The sequence below is a fragment of the Poecile atricapillus genome, chromosome 10, assembly GCF_030490865.1.
Source record: "Poecile atricapillus isolate bPoeAtr1 chromosome 10, bPoeAtr1.hap1, whole genome shotgun sequence".
NCBI lineage: Eukaryota > Metazoa > Chordata > Aves > Passeriformes > Paridae > Poecile > Poecile atricapillus.
Genome location: NC_081258.1, coordinates 4,246,328 through 4,262,513, shown reverse-complemented (window position 1 = coordinate 4,262,513; position 16,186 = coordinate 4,246,328). Strand labels below are relative to the sequence as shown.

At 36.1% G+C, this 16,186-nt stretch overlaps 1 protein-coding gene across 1 annotated transcript in view; it reads right to left on the bottom strand.

Annotated features, from left to right (window-relative positions):
• Nucleotides 1-12: 12 nt before the first annotated feature.
• Nucleotides 13-16,186, bottom strand: part of RHPN2 (rhophilin Rho GTPase binding protein 2) — a 29,598-nt gene continuing 13,424 nt past the window's right edge. The window contains exons 3-15 of the mRNA XM_058845589.1: nt 15,994-16,122; nt 13,192-13,267; nt 12,126-12,203; nt 11,365-11,489; nt 10,264-10,430; nt 7,795-7,982; nt 6,370-6,526; nt 5,697-5,816; nt 5,406-5,600; nt 4,602-4,678; nt 3,722-3,868; nt 2,738-2,893; nt 13-1,464 (exon numbers count right to left, since the gene is read on the bottom strand). Of these exons, the coding sequence (XP_058701572.1) occupies nt 1,213-1,464; nt 2,738-2,893; nt 3,722-3,868; nt 4,602-4,678; nt 5,406-5,600; nt 5,697-5,816; nt 6,370-6,526; nt 7,795-7,982; nt 10,264-10,430; nt 11,365-11,489; nt 12,126-12,203; nt 13,192-13,267; nt 15,994-16,122 (1,867 nt within the window). The 3' untranslated portion in view covers nt 13-1,212. The remainder of the gene's footprint in view (nt 1,465-2,737; nt 2,894-3,721; nt 3,869-4,601; nt 4,679-5,405; nt 5,601-5,696; nt 5,817-6,369; nt 6,527-7,794; nt 7,983-10,263; nt 10,431-11,364; nt 11,490-12,125; nt 12,204-13,191; nt 13,268-15,993; nt 16,123-16,186) is intronic.

Here is a 16,186-nt window from a genome sequence, read left to right as displayed (position 1 = left end):
GCTACTACTCAATGGCAGCATCTGATTTTTATTCTTAAATAAGGGTCATCAAGATATTTACACCTACTACATAAGAAGTTAAAAATACATGACAACTTTGAAGTTCACAAGATGCAGATTTTAATGTAAATTTTAAGTATCTATCTACTCTGTAGATGGCAATATTAACTAACACTACAGTGTTAGCAGTTTTCAATTAATTTCAGGAAATAGAAGAATCTCAAAGAAACTCTCACCAGTTATTTTTTGTCCCTCTCCTTACTACAGATATAGCTTGCTCATGAATTTTCCCAAGGGCAGGATTTTTTTTTTGCTTGATTTGATAGTAAATAAATACCCTGCCACTTAGCACAAGCTCTTCTTTTTTCGTATTTTAAAGCATCGCTGCAATTTATGTGCCCTTGAATCAATATATTATAATATATCCATTCTGAGATTTGTTTCACAGCTATCCATTTTATCAAGACTAGTGAGATACAAGTCTTAAGTAGGTTAAATAACATTTGGAATAAAGCCTCTTTTTAACAATTGAATCAGCAGGCATTTAAAATGTTACCTAGATCAGAAAAAGAACAGAGTAAAAGCCTTTTGGAGTTCAAAAGACCTTTTAAATTTTAAGCCTTCTAACTCTCCTCCAGAATTAAATGACCTATTCAGTAGGCTGCACCTAGTACTCTGAGGAAGCATCTCTGCATAAAAACACAACTCTATGACACCACCCCTTGCTTGGCACAGGAATAGTTTCTCTGAATATTATTCTCTGACCTGTGTTTTGTTAAGATAATTCTTTAAAGTAGTGTTAAGTGATGTATTATTGACTCTAACCTTTAAGAGCAAAATCATTCTTTCATGTGTCCCCTATTATTTTGCATTCAGCATCAAGTTTGTAATAAATAACTCCCATCCAGCATAGTTACGACTATTTTTATGAAAAATCAGTCATAACTGTATTTTGAAACTCCAAAGGAGTCCAGTCCTCACATAAGCAATTCTATAATCTACATCTTGTTATTGCATACCTCCCAAACCACTTCATTCTAACCTTTAAATACTTAAGTTTTACAGTTTCTGCCAGGTTCTGACCATAAGTGGCTCAATGCACAGCAAACAGTGTTTGTCTGAGTTTATACATACACATATGAAGATAAAATTGATCAATATTTTTATCTACATTTTAAACAAAAGTCAAATTAACAGATACTTCTGAAAGATTCAGTACAATGAACTTTCTGTATTCAAAAGTGTGAAGGGAGAAAGCTTCTTCTTAGTCTGAGAACTTCCAGCCACAGCTGAAGGAAGGCAAAGTGTACTTGCAGCTTTCTGTCTGTTTTTAGTTCCCCAACTTAGAAAAGGGAGTTTTAGTGGGGATTTCTTGTTCTGATCAATTTTATCCTCGTCCATGGCTAAACAGATTAAGGAGTATGTCTTCTGCATTCCCATAGAGTAAGTTGCACTCTTGCTATGCTGTGGGAAAAAGAGAAGCATTGTAAGAATCAGTCATCCAAAATGGGTCAAAATTTTGACAATAACAAAAGGTTACTGTGCAAATAGTTTTCCAGGGCAGACTGCAACAAGCTTTCTGTGCTAATGACATTACTAACTGAGCACAAGGCCCTTCTGAGTGCTGTGATCCTGGTATTTTGCACATACTCAAGGATATACTCTGCAAAGCAAAAAGGAATTTGTGAATCTTTTCTTGGGTTGTTAAACATTTACTGCCTTCTAGCATAACTATTTAATGTACACATAACCTCCCTACAAAGCTCAAGGATGTAGTTCTTGCACAGATGTGGAGTCCTTCTGCTGTTTTTGGACAGGTTTTATCTTCATCACAACTCTAAGAGCTCCAGTGTGACATTCTCATGGGATACCTGAAAGGCACAGCCTTCTCTGTCTTCTCTTAGCTTTGCCCTGAAGCAATTTGATTATATTCTAGCCTTTTCTTTCCAGTTGCAACTTCAAATGGCAGATGTGTAATTCCTTATTTTCAATAAGGAAAACTAATTTTAACTAAACAAGAAAACCTAACAGCAGCAGGAGAACCTTGATAGTTTTTCAGGAAACACTATTTGAGCGTCTAAGCTTGCCAGGGAATGTTAAAAGCATGAAGCAGTGGACTTGGCTAAACTACAGGATCTTTCACACAACTAGTAAGTTATTTAGAGCTTAGTATTTTTTAATCTTGTGATCTTTCCCTTAGTCTAAAGATTCTATGGTAGCTTAGTAACTGACTAGACAGTTAAAAAGTTCACCAAAATAAATAATACATACAATAATCCATGATCTAATACAAAACATCACAGATCATTTAGAATAACATAGAAAATAAACATAGGGTTCTATGTTTATAGATTGGTTGGATGTTCTATTTAATTCCATTATTGTTTCATTGTGGTTTTTCCAGTGCTGAACAGGGCAATGCCTTCATCCTCTGGGACAAATCAGGGGAAATAAACTAGATCTTGAAATTTTTTCATGCAATTAATCTAAGTAGCTCCACTACAAAAAAGCCCACCACCCAACCATTCCTATGCAGACAGACTGCTTTAGCTCACTAGGTCACAATGGTTTAAACAGATGGTTTAAAACTAAACACACATCTGAAAACTTCATATATTCCCAGGTTGAGTGGGATATCTGACTACATGAAAGTAAACATTAATCAGGAACTGAAGGCAGGCAAGTGAAAAAACTCTAGCATATGAAATCTGTAAAACATACTTGTCTCATTACATACCAAAGATGCTGCTGTATCCTGGCAGCTGATAACCTCAAGCTCTATGGGCTGCTTTCCCACACTTCTCAATTTTTCCAGCACCTCATTCACACCAAGCCACTTGCAATCCATGCCACCAACTGAAACAATGTAGTCACCTTCTTTTAGGCCTGCTGACTGTCAAAAAATTTGGCACAGGTTATTACCTGGAATTATAAAGACATGTAAAATGTTTTTGTCATCATACAGTATCTGCCCCAAAGGCATTTCACTCTCAGATGCTACAAAGCCATTCTCTAGCCACACCTGTGCAACTTTCTCAAGAACACAAATAATCTCTTGAGTTACCATTGATGTGATTCTGCTGTACTCAAATGTTGGCTGGTTTTGTGTTCTTTTTACTTTTCTCCTTAAGTAAATAAACCCTGGGTTTTGCTATGCTATTGTCCCTCATAAGCCATTTTCTGCAGTGTTTCATTCTTTTTCTTCATTATTTTTATTTGTACTTCTGTGGTTACTTCTGCCTTTTCTATAAGTAAACTGCTTATAACTGCATGTTGCTTTATCCCTTTGGATTTTCCCTGAAAGAACAACATTATAAGCCAATAAAATATTCTTGCCCCTCTTTCCTTAGGCAGACACTACACCTTGCATTCCCTTCCTGATCCTTATTCTTGTTGCTACTTTTTAAAGCATTTATCCCTTCTAACTTCCTGAATAAGACAGGAAGTAACATTTGCTTTTATTATTTGTGACTTTTTAACTATTAAGAATGAACAGAGAAAGAAATCAACTCTAGTTTCATGTGATCTTGGGGATATGGGCACTTTAACAATCTGCAGCACATAAATGAAAAACACTTAAAATGCATTCAGATTATATGAATTGACTATACTAATGTACAGAACTCAATAAATACTCCATGCACGAATGTGGACAAGCTAAAGGTTAATTTTAATGCTAAAGTCTGCAGAGAAATTGTTAATATCACACCAATATACTTACTGCTGCAGAAGAAACTGGATCAAGACAATAAACCTGCACTGGTGAGCCTCCCTTGAGACTGAATCCAAGCTCTCCTGCTTCATGGTGAAGGCAAATGGTACGTGGAGCTGTCCATCTCTGCTTGGCTGAGAACACTGTCAGCGGGCCCTGGAGGTAACACAACAGCAGGCACCTTGTGGTTTACTGTCACTTGTAAGCAAGCATTTCTGGTCTTGTAAGTCACAATGCTTTAAGCTCATCTATTGTAGATCTTACTCAGGTTAACTTCCAGCTAATTCCCTGGAAATGCAAAGTCCCATTTCTTGACTGTTCAGTTGATACTTCAAACAGAGTGGGATAAAGGGGACGACCAGGTTGTTCCAGGATCTCTGTTAAGCTGTGCAGAACCTTTTGGCTGCATAGGCTATAATGTCCTATATTATTACTGTGTTTCAGAGGAGATAAACCAATTCATTGCAAATTCTTATCCTAACCATAACTCCCAGTTCCTTTTGCTCACAGACACATTCAGAGCCACCTGAAAGACTGGCTGTGTCACACACAAGTCACATGTTCTGTATGCCTGGCTCCACCTACCAGGTATTTCTCCCCCTCTTTAAGTTGTGTGCAATTATCTGTTGAGACTTCATGGGACTTGTATGAAGGTTTTCAAGACTGAATGTTGTGCAAGCCATATAGAAATGGCAATTTTATTCTTTGCTTCTCTCACATTAATTTATACCTCTAAAGCTAGCAGAGATTTTTTCAATAGCTTCTGAAAAAAACTCAATAACTACAGGATCATTTATTCAGGCTAAAATACTTGTGTCTTTTCCCTCATGTTAGAGTGAATTTATAGTTGCTATCAAAATGGCAGAGGTTGGTCAGCATTGTTACATACCAGCTTGTGAAAGAAGTCTTTAACTTTCACCTTGGAAAACTGAGGCGCAATTGTTTCTATTTTATGTTCTGTTTTAGCTAAAATAAAAAGAAAAAAAAATTAACTTTAAGTATTAGTTAAAAGACATAAAAAAATATTTTTCTTGCATTCCAAGCTAGATAGGAATTTGTTCTAAATTTTTACTGGGCTGAGGAAAAATTAATTTTTGTGGAAGTTTGTTAGATATCAGAACTTCCTTAAAAGTATCTTCAGAGCTCACATGGAAAACTTAAAAAAAAATCCATCTAAAAAAGGTTATGCTATTCCCATCTTTAATTTCTTTTTCTTTGAGAAGTTTTTAAAATCAGCACTCATAGCTTCCTACTGCATCCAAAGAGGAAAAAGTTGTATGAGCTGGACTAAGGTGAAAAAAAAAAAAAATAGCAGTCAAACTGAGTTAACACCAGTCTAGTACAAGAGTTGGGCTCAAGAAATGGTTACTCTGGTTTTCCCCCATATAACTTTAACTTTTCAAGTTTCCCCATTTTTTTTAGCTCATGAGATAGTCACCAAAAAAAGCTGGATTCTAACCATTGTTACCTACCCTAAAAAACAGCGTTGCTAGAGATAGAAATACTGTAAATCAGTTCTAACAAAATATACTGGTCAAAATACATTGATCTGTGATTGAGGAAACTTGTAAGGAATCTGAACTCTACAGTTATTTATGTTCTGTATGGAATCATATTATACATGTATTCATATCTAGAAATTGAAGGCTCATCCCATGGAAGATATCCTTTATTTCTGGCTGTGTACACTTACGGAGTATATCTGGAGCCTGAATTAGACTTAGAAAATCATCTTCTGTCTCCTGCTGAGCATATTTGAGAAGTGAACGCTTATGTGCAGCTGTCAGAACCTCCTGAAGAACCTCAATGTTCCGAAGCTTTTTGCACAGCCCACAGACTCTCAGAGCTTCTTCGTGGTAAACAATGGCTTTTCGTAAATGGGCTTTCCCTGAAAACATTAAAAACCACTGGTTGTCATCCACAGACAATAAATGCAAGGTCATTTTCAAATTGTAGCTAGTAGCTGTGTGAAACTGGCAGTTACCTAATTGTTTTCTCTGAACTTTGTCCTTTAAAACAGCAAGAACCATCAGCCCTTCAGGCACGTAGTCATAGAGCTGGGACAAGGCTTTCTCCTGCTGATCTTCGTCATCACCAGCCTGCACTGTAACAATGGATAAAAAACATAAAACATACACATCTCTTGGTCCCCTGCTCCTTTAGGTATATTGTTGTGCAGTTATTACTACATTCTCTCCCAATAAATACTTATCTTTTGCTGTGTATTTATATATATATATAAATACGTATATTTATATAATATGTATATTTATATAAGATATAAATTTATATCTATATATATTTATAAACGTGTATATGTGTATATAAATAAATTTAAAGTTTTTGGTTTTATCATCTACAATATGCAAGTAACACATGCCAAAACATATTGATAAAATCTGAACTATTTAGAGGCATATAATGGATATATAACTCTTCTTTTGTTTCTGTGAAAGTTAGTTTACTGAATTTTCACATTTTTCTCAAGAGACAAAGGGAGTATGGCCTCATATCTGAGTGGGGAAAATTACCATAATTTAACATATATTGAAGCACCAAAGTTCTTGGCTCCAAGGCTTATTCACAGATCAAATTATAACTGTTGGTGTGTTTATTATTTTTATTTATACAGACATATAAAGAAGTATGATTCTTACATTCGTGGTCACACAGAATGGTGGCAATGAAGTAATGAGCCAGAGCTTTGTAATGGTCTGACTTTATTTGTGCCAGCTTAGACCAGGAATAGGGAATATTCTCTTTCACTGGTTCCTGATTCATTGCAGTGTAAACCAGCGTGTAAACCTCTCCCACCTAAAATAAAGCAAATAATTTGAGTATGAGAATTTAATATGAGGTATTAGGAACTCAAGTAAGGGATATCATATTCAGGCTTAAGATAATTTCATGTATAATCACATCAAAGGAAGGAAAAATAGGGTTAGGATAGGTTGGAATTAAGTTTCGAAAAAAATTTGAAATGTCTTCTCTGATTTTTCCCTCAGAAGAAAGGTAAATCAATTTTGTACAAGAACAGAAGGGCTAAGTTAGTCAATCTATATGACTTCATAGTTAACTAAAACCACCATATAATAAACAGGACTTAATTTACAAATATATCTCATTAATTCAGTTGAATAAGAGTGAAGTATATTCAAACAGTAGGTTTGTGCTACAAGTTGAAACTGTGGAGTCATACATAGCCTTAAGTTTGTGTGGTCTAGTTAAAACTGGGATATTATCCTTTATACAGAGGAAATAAAATAGTTTTTCAAGCAGTGAATGCTGCATTAATGGATCAAACTACTCCAACTGACAGAATAAAAAGATCTTTCCCCTGCAGCTGATCTATAGATATGTCATGGTGGCTCCACAGGGCTGGTATGAAAGGCTTTGCCTCTTTTTCTAGTATGGAACCACTTATGTACCTGCTACTCTGAAATGACTGAGAAGGCACAGGAATATCTTCATGGCATACTTATTTTTTGGTACATACCTCAATCAAGTATTAACACTACCTTCTGGGCCAAGCCTATCCCACCATTCTCTGGGAAGTCCCAAGACAGCTCTGCAGGTACCAATTTGACTCTGTTTGTCCAGGTCCTTCTCTCACAATTTAGCTATTATTTTGGATTAAGCTTTTTAAGTTTGCATACCCCTCAGCAGCTGGGAAGCAAGACAGATTGTGTCCAATACTTAACAGGGAATCACACAAACAACCCCTGGACTTTTATATGTAGTTCTGTGGATGACATCTGTACTTTTTGAAAGACCAACACAAATAGCTTGTAAGAAACCTTCAGCAAATTCACTGCCTATTTCTGTTAATCTCCATGAGTTATAAATGAAATTCACATTGTAACAACTCTAAAATAATATTTAAACTTCATCTCTTCACATTTTAATCTTCTGAAAGGTTGTGCCTTTCACTGTAGTTTGTGAGCAGCACCATGCTATTCTTGGTTTCCAGTAATGGTTGTTAACATTTAAACTTAATAAATCCAGTTACTAAAAGCTGTAGGTAGTAACACAGCACTGTAAACAGTTATTTTAATGACTAGATTTAAAGTTCCATATTTTACCTTGGCAACTTCCTGTGTCATTTTTACTAGTGTGAAAAACTCATTGCGTATTCCAGAAAGACCAATCTGCTCAAAAACACACTCTCGAGCTTGTGCAAGCATCATTTTTACTAGTACATTCAGCATAGCTGGGCTCATATCATAACTTGGTGTGTGAGTAAAGGTCTCCTTTAAGTAGCTTAGAACTCCTGCAATTACAAAATGGTTTTGTCAGCATTACAAATATAAACAAGTGAACTTAATTTTAGTATGTACCATAATAATTAGGATTTAAAGGATATTTTCTACTATTGCACTACAACAATCTGAAGGAATTCTTGGTGCATAAGAAGATAGACTGACCTACAGGTTTTGCTTTGCATTGCCATCAACCATCCCCAAGTACAGCTGTTAAAATCACACTTCAGAGGAGCAACAGAAACTGCAAGTTTTGAGGGCACTGCCTTCAGATTTGCTGTAAAAGTTCTTGTGATCATAAGACTGGGCTGAACTGAATGTGACTTGTATGTGGGAGTGGCAGGCTGTGGCTTATACAGGGGACAGAAAAGAGAAAAATCTGCACAGCTGTAAGGACATGACAGTAGTAGAACCTCTGGATAGAAGGAAAAGACACAAACATATAAACTTAATTAAATATTAATCTTCAGAGGCTGCTAAGTGCATTGTGTGTCCCAATGAAAGCTCCATTCCATGCCTGTAAACAAGAACTTTTATTTATACATATATAAATATAAATATATTTAACAGGGTAAAAATAAAGATTCTTCTCTAGACATTTGTTTCCACTAAAATATTAGTAATTTCTATCATAGATCAAATTTAGAACAAACACTAATTGTAGTGCAATACTAAGGAACAGTTTCATGGATGGAAGCTTCAGCAGGCATGTCATCCAACTGGTTTAGTGAGTTCACCTAGCTTGCTAATGCTGACAGTCCTGCAGAAGTGTAAGTCAGACCTCTGCCTGTAAAGTATTCCAGCTTCTGTGATCTTACTTCTTGCCACTACACTCAGTTCTGGCCATGTTGTGCAGTATTTTCCTACTATACGGTGTCTGTGATTTTTGATTTTCCATGTTACACTCATATCTGAATTTTTAATATGCCATTAATCAAATTTGAAACATGGTTGCCCCTAGCTTTTTGCACTAAAAAAATTAATCCCAAATTTACTAGGCATATCCCAAGTACTGATAGGGTGCTGTACTGAAAGGAACTAAAAGTACAGGAGGAAAAAAACATGGGTTTTTTTTGTTCTCAACTTATTTCCTGCTTATGTTGAGGATAAATTCTGTGCAACATCTTCAATTCAGCACTGGGAAACAGTTAATACAGTCTGTATCACGCCTGTGCCAACATAATCAAGTGTTACAGCACCATGCACAGGTACAATAAAATGCCTCCTGAGCATGTTGCTTTGGGGCCCTGCAAAGGTAACTGTGGTAGCAAACAACACCTTTCCAGTTTTGCATTAATTCTGTTCTGCTAACATGTTGAAGTGAAAAGCAGTGATTTTTTTTTTATTTGCAAAATGGAAGGAGCAGCAGTAAAATGGAAGAAATTCCCAACTACTGAAATTTCTTTAAGATGAAATACAAAGGTTGAAAAAGAATTTGTTTATTTTAAATATACATGAAGAAATACTACACATTTTTTTGATAGATGTGTATTGAAAGGAGGGGATTTATGAAAATTCAACTCCGTGCTCCACAGCTTTTAGCTGATAAAGCTGCCCATACAGTGCAAACCAATGGTCCCAGATGTTAGTGCAGAAATAAATCTTACAGTACATTTTAATTACAAAGGACATGTCTTTAAATATTATGTGTAACACAGATGATACTTACAAAACAAATTAGAAAATCTATTTAAAAGCCCCCAATGAAAACAAAAGATTTTATAACATGTTAGTTCAAGAGATAGTATTTCCTTTATTACAATTTCTATTTCTCCTTGCTTGGGAAAGAGATTGATTATTTTGAACCTGTTTGCCTTTGGAATGTATGGAAAACAGGTAGTCAACTTCCAGTGAATTGAAACTTTCACCAGAGGAAAAAGCAAGATTAATTTTTAAGACTCTCATATGGAAAACTAGGCTTACAGGGTTTTTATCAAACCTGTCAATTGGCTGCTGTACAGATTTGACACCAATGTGCTATCACTGAGGTAAAAGCAGTTATGGCAGTGAAACAAGGAATGAAGCAGTTAATGTTAGGGCTATAACTCTGACCTTTGAACTGCAGTTCAGTAATCATTAACCACAGTATTCACTATCTTATCTGCATGTTCAGACAGCAGTTCCAGGTTTTGAATTAAAGTGTCACCTGAGCTCTTCACTAGGCCTCTTGAATGTCCCTATTCCTCATTTTTTGTGTCATCAGGCCAGTAGGAAATGCAGAAATCTGTATGACATCAGAATGAGATTGGGGACATTTATGTGGAGACCTTTCCAGTATTTTAAGATGTGTACCTGCAGCTTTCTGAAAAGCATCAACAGCATTTTCAAGTCCAGCCTGGGTCTGACGATTGCATCTTGTTCCAATCTGTGTGTAGAGAGCTCCAATGTTGAATAAAACACTAGCTTTTTCAAGCAACAGATTTTGCTGACACACTGGGACACCAGTGAAGGAATCATACCTTGGGGAACAAACATTAGAAGTGTTAAGATTAGCAGAGTCCATTGAAAAAACAAGTACTTTCATTGTTTTTTCTGAATGAGTAGTGGAATTCTTAACTGTTCTGCTACAGTGAAAATGAAGGTGAACAGAAACACCATTATGTTCTGCAAGGACAATCCACATAATTAAAACAAGCCAGGGAACAGCTTAATTAGAGACAGTTTTCAGCAGGTTTTACAGTAGTGCCTCTATAAGGTCATTACATTTAACTCAGAAGTGCTCATAAAATATCAGAGGTGAAGAGCACACTGGGGAAGTATCCATATGTGCTGCTACGTTCTCTTAGATGTTGCCAAAGGTCTACCACCAGCATGGTCAGATCCTCTACTGCTCCTGTTTAGTTTCTATTTGTAGTTCTGACTAGAAATTAACCAGTTCCTCTTGGCTACATGGTAGTCATCTTTTTTCATCACAAAAATTTTGAATTCAGAATCAAATTTTGCTCACAGATGTAGTAAATACTCCCTTACAAAAAGTTAAGTCGCTCCTTTCTCTCTTCTGGCCCAAGTGGTCTTAACAAATTGAAGGAGGGGAATTAAGGTCTGACCCCACTGCTTGTCCTCATTTTGTACACCTAGGTTCAGAATTTGGAAACATCTGTAGCTGTCCAAAATGAAGATTATTTTCTCTCTTTCTGCCTTGTGCTAACCTGTAGCCAAAATCATAATCTAGGCAATGGTTTCACACTAAGCATGTAAAGGGTGTATTGCATTCAGGTTTCCTCTTAACTAAAAAAAAAATAAAAACATTAAAAAAATTGTCAACACACTGCAGGGATTCAAGAGGAGGCACACACTGACTGACATACTTCAGATTAAAAAACAGTTCATGATTAACCAATGTTCTGGGGAGAAAAAAGAAGTACCAAAGAGAAACATGAACTACACACTTACCATGTAAATAAAACTCCAATGTGCCTGGTGGGTGGGAAAAATCTGTTTTCTACATAACCAAGTTGCAGGAAATAGCTTATCAACATCTCAATGCCAGCTTCATCTCGGCTAGGAGTGCGGCAGGCCTTAAATACAATAGATTAAAATGAAGTGCAAAATGAAGTGAACACTGAAATCCCAAAGATAAAGCTCTGCTTCCTTTGGACTTCTGCATATCATAGAAATGTGTGGAATCTGAGAACAGTAAGCTTAAAGCCATATGGATTCATGCCAAATGTTTTTCAGCTGCACACAAGCAGCACATAACCCTTAAAAAAGCAAACAGAATCTGTTTGGCAAGTCTCAAAGTTTATTAAATAAAAGATTGTAGGTATTTTATGAAAGCTACAGAGAAGGGTTATGTTTTTAGCATAGTGCAGGAAACAAACAATAGTTAGAAATACCCACCATTCTACTACAATATTTTACTAGATTAATCCACTCCAACACTCTTCCTGCTAAATTTAAAATACTTAAAATAAAAAAAAAAAAAAAATGTAAATTAAAAATAATAGACAAGTCTTGGATTAATGAATTTTACAAAGTTACACCAATAGCTCAATAATTTTGAGTAACTTCATCTGTCTCCGCTTTTTCTTTACTCAGATTGTAAAGCTCTTGGACAATAGAGATTCATGCACCATGTCTCAGAAATGAAATGAATAAGAATATAGTAAGCTCTAAGTAAAAAAGTCATATTTTCATTCCATACTTGAACTTACTTGTCTCAGATCCATGAGATCTGCTATTTCATCTTCATATTCTGAACTGTCTTGACTGTAATGTTCCAGAATAAAGTCCTAAAAAAAGGTAAAAAAATGGAATATCTAAAATTAGCCTATTTTTTCTGCAGTTACAAACAGTATGAAATTGATTCAGTTGTGATCTGAACAGTGTCTACTCCCTTTTAGTCAATAGTACAGTAACATATAGCAATGAGACTACAATAAGACAATAGAATTATGATTTGATATCTTAGACAAATTTCACTGTGATGTAAAGGAACCAAACATCTGCTACATTAGCTCCAATTGATTTTAAAACAATAACACTTAGTGGTTTTGAAAGGGACAAAGGAACCCTGTTATCTAAAATGACAAGGGGATCAAGTGACCATAAAAACTTAACAGAGAGACTGCCAACTTCTTGGGAGCTATACTAGGGCAATTCCACTTAAAATAACAAAGCTGCAGTGACATGAAGTGGTACCACGATCTAAGCATAGAATTTAACCCACAGTAGTAAAAATAGAGACAAATGCTACAGTGATACAAGATGGTTTACCCTGAGATGAAGATTTACATTGCACAACACACAGAAGTTCAGAAAATACAGAAGATGGCTCAAGCAGCCAGCAAAGTATATTAGTCAAGAAACAAAGCAGTGTTAATGCTGCAACACTGCTTCCCTACTGAGCTATCCTGGTTAGTGTAAGTTGGTGTAGCACTACATTATGCTGAGTAAAACCTTCATTAATACCTCCTTTCACTCTTACATCAGTAATCAATACTCTTATTAGAAACAAAACCGTGGAAGGAATTTTTATTCTTTGGTTTAACTCTAGTCTTCAAAGAGGAATTTATTATAACATTTTTGGACTTCTTGTCCTAATTAGGTAGGAGCAATGACCCAAACAATTGGTAGTTAATTTTTAACATGTCATGATCTTGATTTTAGGGCAAAACAAAAATTAATTTGTACCTAAATTACTTCTGTTTCCGTAAACAAATCTGAAATGGAAGTTATTTCTTTTAACTATTCGTTCTGAAATGTGTATGTAAAATTTACCTTGAGGGGGAGTGTAAAGTCTACATCTTTGGTTTCCTTTAGGCCAAGAGGTACCAAGGGAATACTGAAAGTCTCTCTATGGAAAAAAAAAAAGCAAAAATATTCAGATTTTTTTTTCTGCTTCTGTTATAATGACTTTTGTGTTATTTGATGACAGAAGTTCATACACTGATGGGGTAAAGAGAAAAGTATACAGTTCCTTCCTGTACAAGAAAATCTGCCTAACGGCCCATACTTCTCAAGAAGAGAGTGAAGGAAGTGAAGGGTTTTTCTTTCATTTAAGCCTATTTTTCCTTCAGGCAAAGAAAAGGAGACTCTCAAAGGCTGCCTTACTGCAATTTAGCTCCACAGGTGGTAGGAGATCTGCCACAGTAAGAGCCATGATTATCAGTAATTATAATCAGTATTTTACATGCTACCAATGGTTTGGTGTGGAGTAGCTATGTCTGTAACAGAAGAGAAGCAGGGCCAAAGTATATCAGCTTTCACAGTGAAAGGTCTAGGAGCAGGAAGTCCAAGAACTACTTAGTTTTCAGACAATGCTAGGTGTTAACCTCTAGACAAGTCAACCTCTAGAATAAAAAAGGGCAATAAGGATGAGAACTGACTTAAAAAAAAGATCAGAATTGCTTCCAGATACATAGTTTGTTGTGTAGATTTAACAGATCAATATCAAATAATTATAACGTTCATCTAATATTTTCATTTTTCCTGAAAACAACTTTTTGACTGTCTAATCATTGTTTAGAGCATTCCATTACCAACTACAAAATCCCACATTCATTTATGGTCTTGTCAGCAAAACCAGCTTTCTTACTGGTGAAAATTCCATCTTGAGAGGGTGGCAGGAGGAAGGCAGCTTCCTAAGCAGAGGAAGAGTCCTTCATGATCCAGGAAGTGGCTCTGCTATCTTGAAAAGAACTTCCAGGATCCAGAGCTAAAACACTATTTCAAGTGGTGCAAATGATCTGATTTCTGATGAGCCTTTTAGAAGAAACCTCAACACATTTACTACAGATTGTATCAAGACTTTTTCCTCAAAAAGAAGTGACACACATGGAAAAGAAATCCTAACTTACTGATTTAATCCGTTCTAGTACCATCCACAGTCCCTGTAGACGTCAGTATTGGTCATTCAAAGGAAATTACTTTAATTTTTTTTTTTTGCCACAGATAAGGTGCCACACCCATGGAGCCAACATCATGAGAGTATTGAAAGTTAGGGAGGTGATCCTGGATTTCCAGAACTGACTAAAAATAGCATCACACTTCTCCATCCAGCTGAGATGTGTGCATGTACCGGGAGGGCCAACCCTTCAGATTGTTCTAACACAATACAGGCTAATACAGTAAACCATGGGTGTGACCTTATGGTGACAACTGTATGCACAATAGCCAAAGAACAACTATTAATAGCTACTGCTGTTAAAGGCTGGAGAGCAGTTACAGGGAAATTAATTATTTTAGCTGCTGAAACATAAAAAACATTTAGAGCTTAGAATGAAAAGCATAAGAAAGGCAAAACACCATTCAAAATAGATTGGAAAAGCAGGATCAGGAGAGAATAACAAGCATACTGCTGTCCAGCCTCAAGGCTTCTGTCTGCCCATCCTGTCTGACCTACTGCCCATGCTTCAGCGAGAATCCAAATATATTTAATATTCTTTAGCTGGAACAAGAATTGGTACTTGTGGAGCCCTGCTCTTGTTTCCACAGCCGTAACTGCTCTCTGTGCTCACATGCATCTATGAAGACCAGTAAAATCTTTTAAAAGAAACTCAAATCTTAAAAAAAGACCAACCAAAAAACCCCAAAATATTTTTGCATCAAAGAGTTGTCAAAATTTGCCATGGGAGCGGAGGGTAAGAAGTTTAGCACAAGTTGCTGTTTGAGAAAACTACAACATAGATATTCTGCATCAAGTCAGCATTCAGTTGGAAGTTACCTCTGGAAATGTGCTTCATCCTTTTACATTAAGAATTCCTTGTAACCCACCTGGAAGTTTAACACCTAACTGAGAACAGTGCTAAGAGGGACCCAAAACTGTACCCCCATCACATGAAGCATTTCAATTTGTACCTTGAGCTGCTGCTAATCAAATTGTAAATATTTAGTTTCAAGAGCAACAAGACATATAACTGACACAGAAATAATTTCAGTATGACGGCAATGAATACTCCTTAGTTTTGAAGTTTTATCTTTGAGGAATCCATTGCAATTTAACAATTAATGTGGACTTCTAAGTGCAGAAAAATATCTTGGAAAAAATCCAACTTCATCTACTAAAAATTCCTCTGCTTTAGCCAAAGAATTTGTGTTTTTCTGTGTCACTGAAGGGCACACATTCAAGATTACCTAGTCTGCTCCAAACATCAAACCAGCATTGTGTTTCTGTTCTCCAGCTAAAGGGGGGACTGTTGCATGCACCACATTTGAGAAGAAATTACTGTATGGCTAAGTTTGTTCACTCCAGAGTGCACTGAGCCCATCAGCCACCCCAGCACTGGAAACTGTGGCAAGTGCCAGCTGTTTGCAGCATAGCCCCAAGAGCTTTCAATTCTCACAATGCTCTTCAAATGAACTTCATATCCAAGGATTAGTGGCATTTCCCAAGAGAAGGACAAATATGCAGGCTAACCCTCAGTCAACAAATCTACCATCAAGTATGTTCTCTTCCTATTAAACCCTCTCTGTTCTTTCACATGATTAGTGTCCAAAATTCACACTCACCTAGAAACAATTTTGTTTTCAAGGGTAAACAGAAGATCTGTTAATAATTGAATAACTTAGCTTTATACTTACTCTGCATTTTGATAAACTTCTACTGAGATATTAAGTCCTTCCAATTCTTCCTTTAAGATCTGCAGGTCTGAGTTTACAAAACTCAGTTCCAGTAGTACCTGTTCTCGTACTTTGTTGTTGGTGGTTGCTCTGCAGAGACATAACAATTTTTTATTGCTGAGGAAAAGGTTTTCTCTAAGCTTGGTTGACCCCC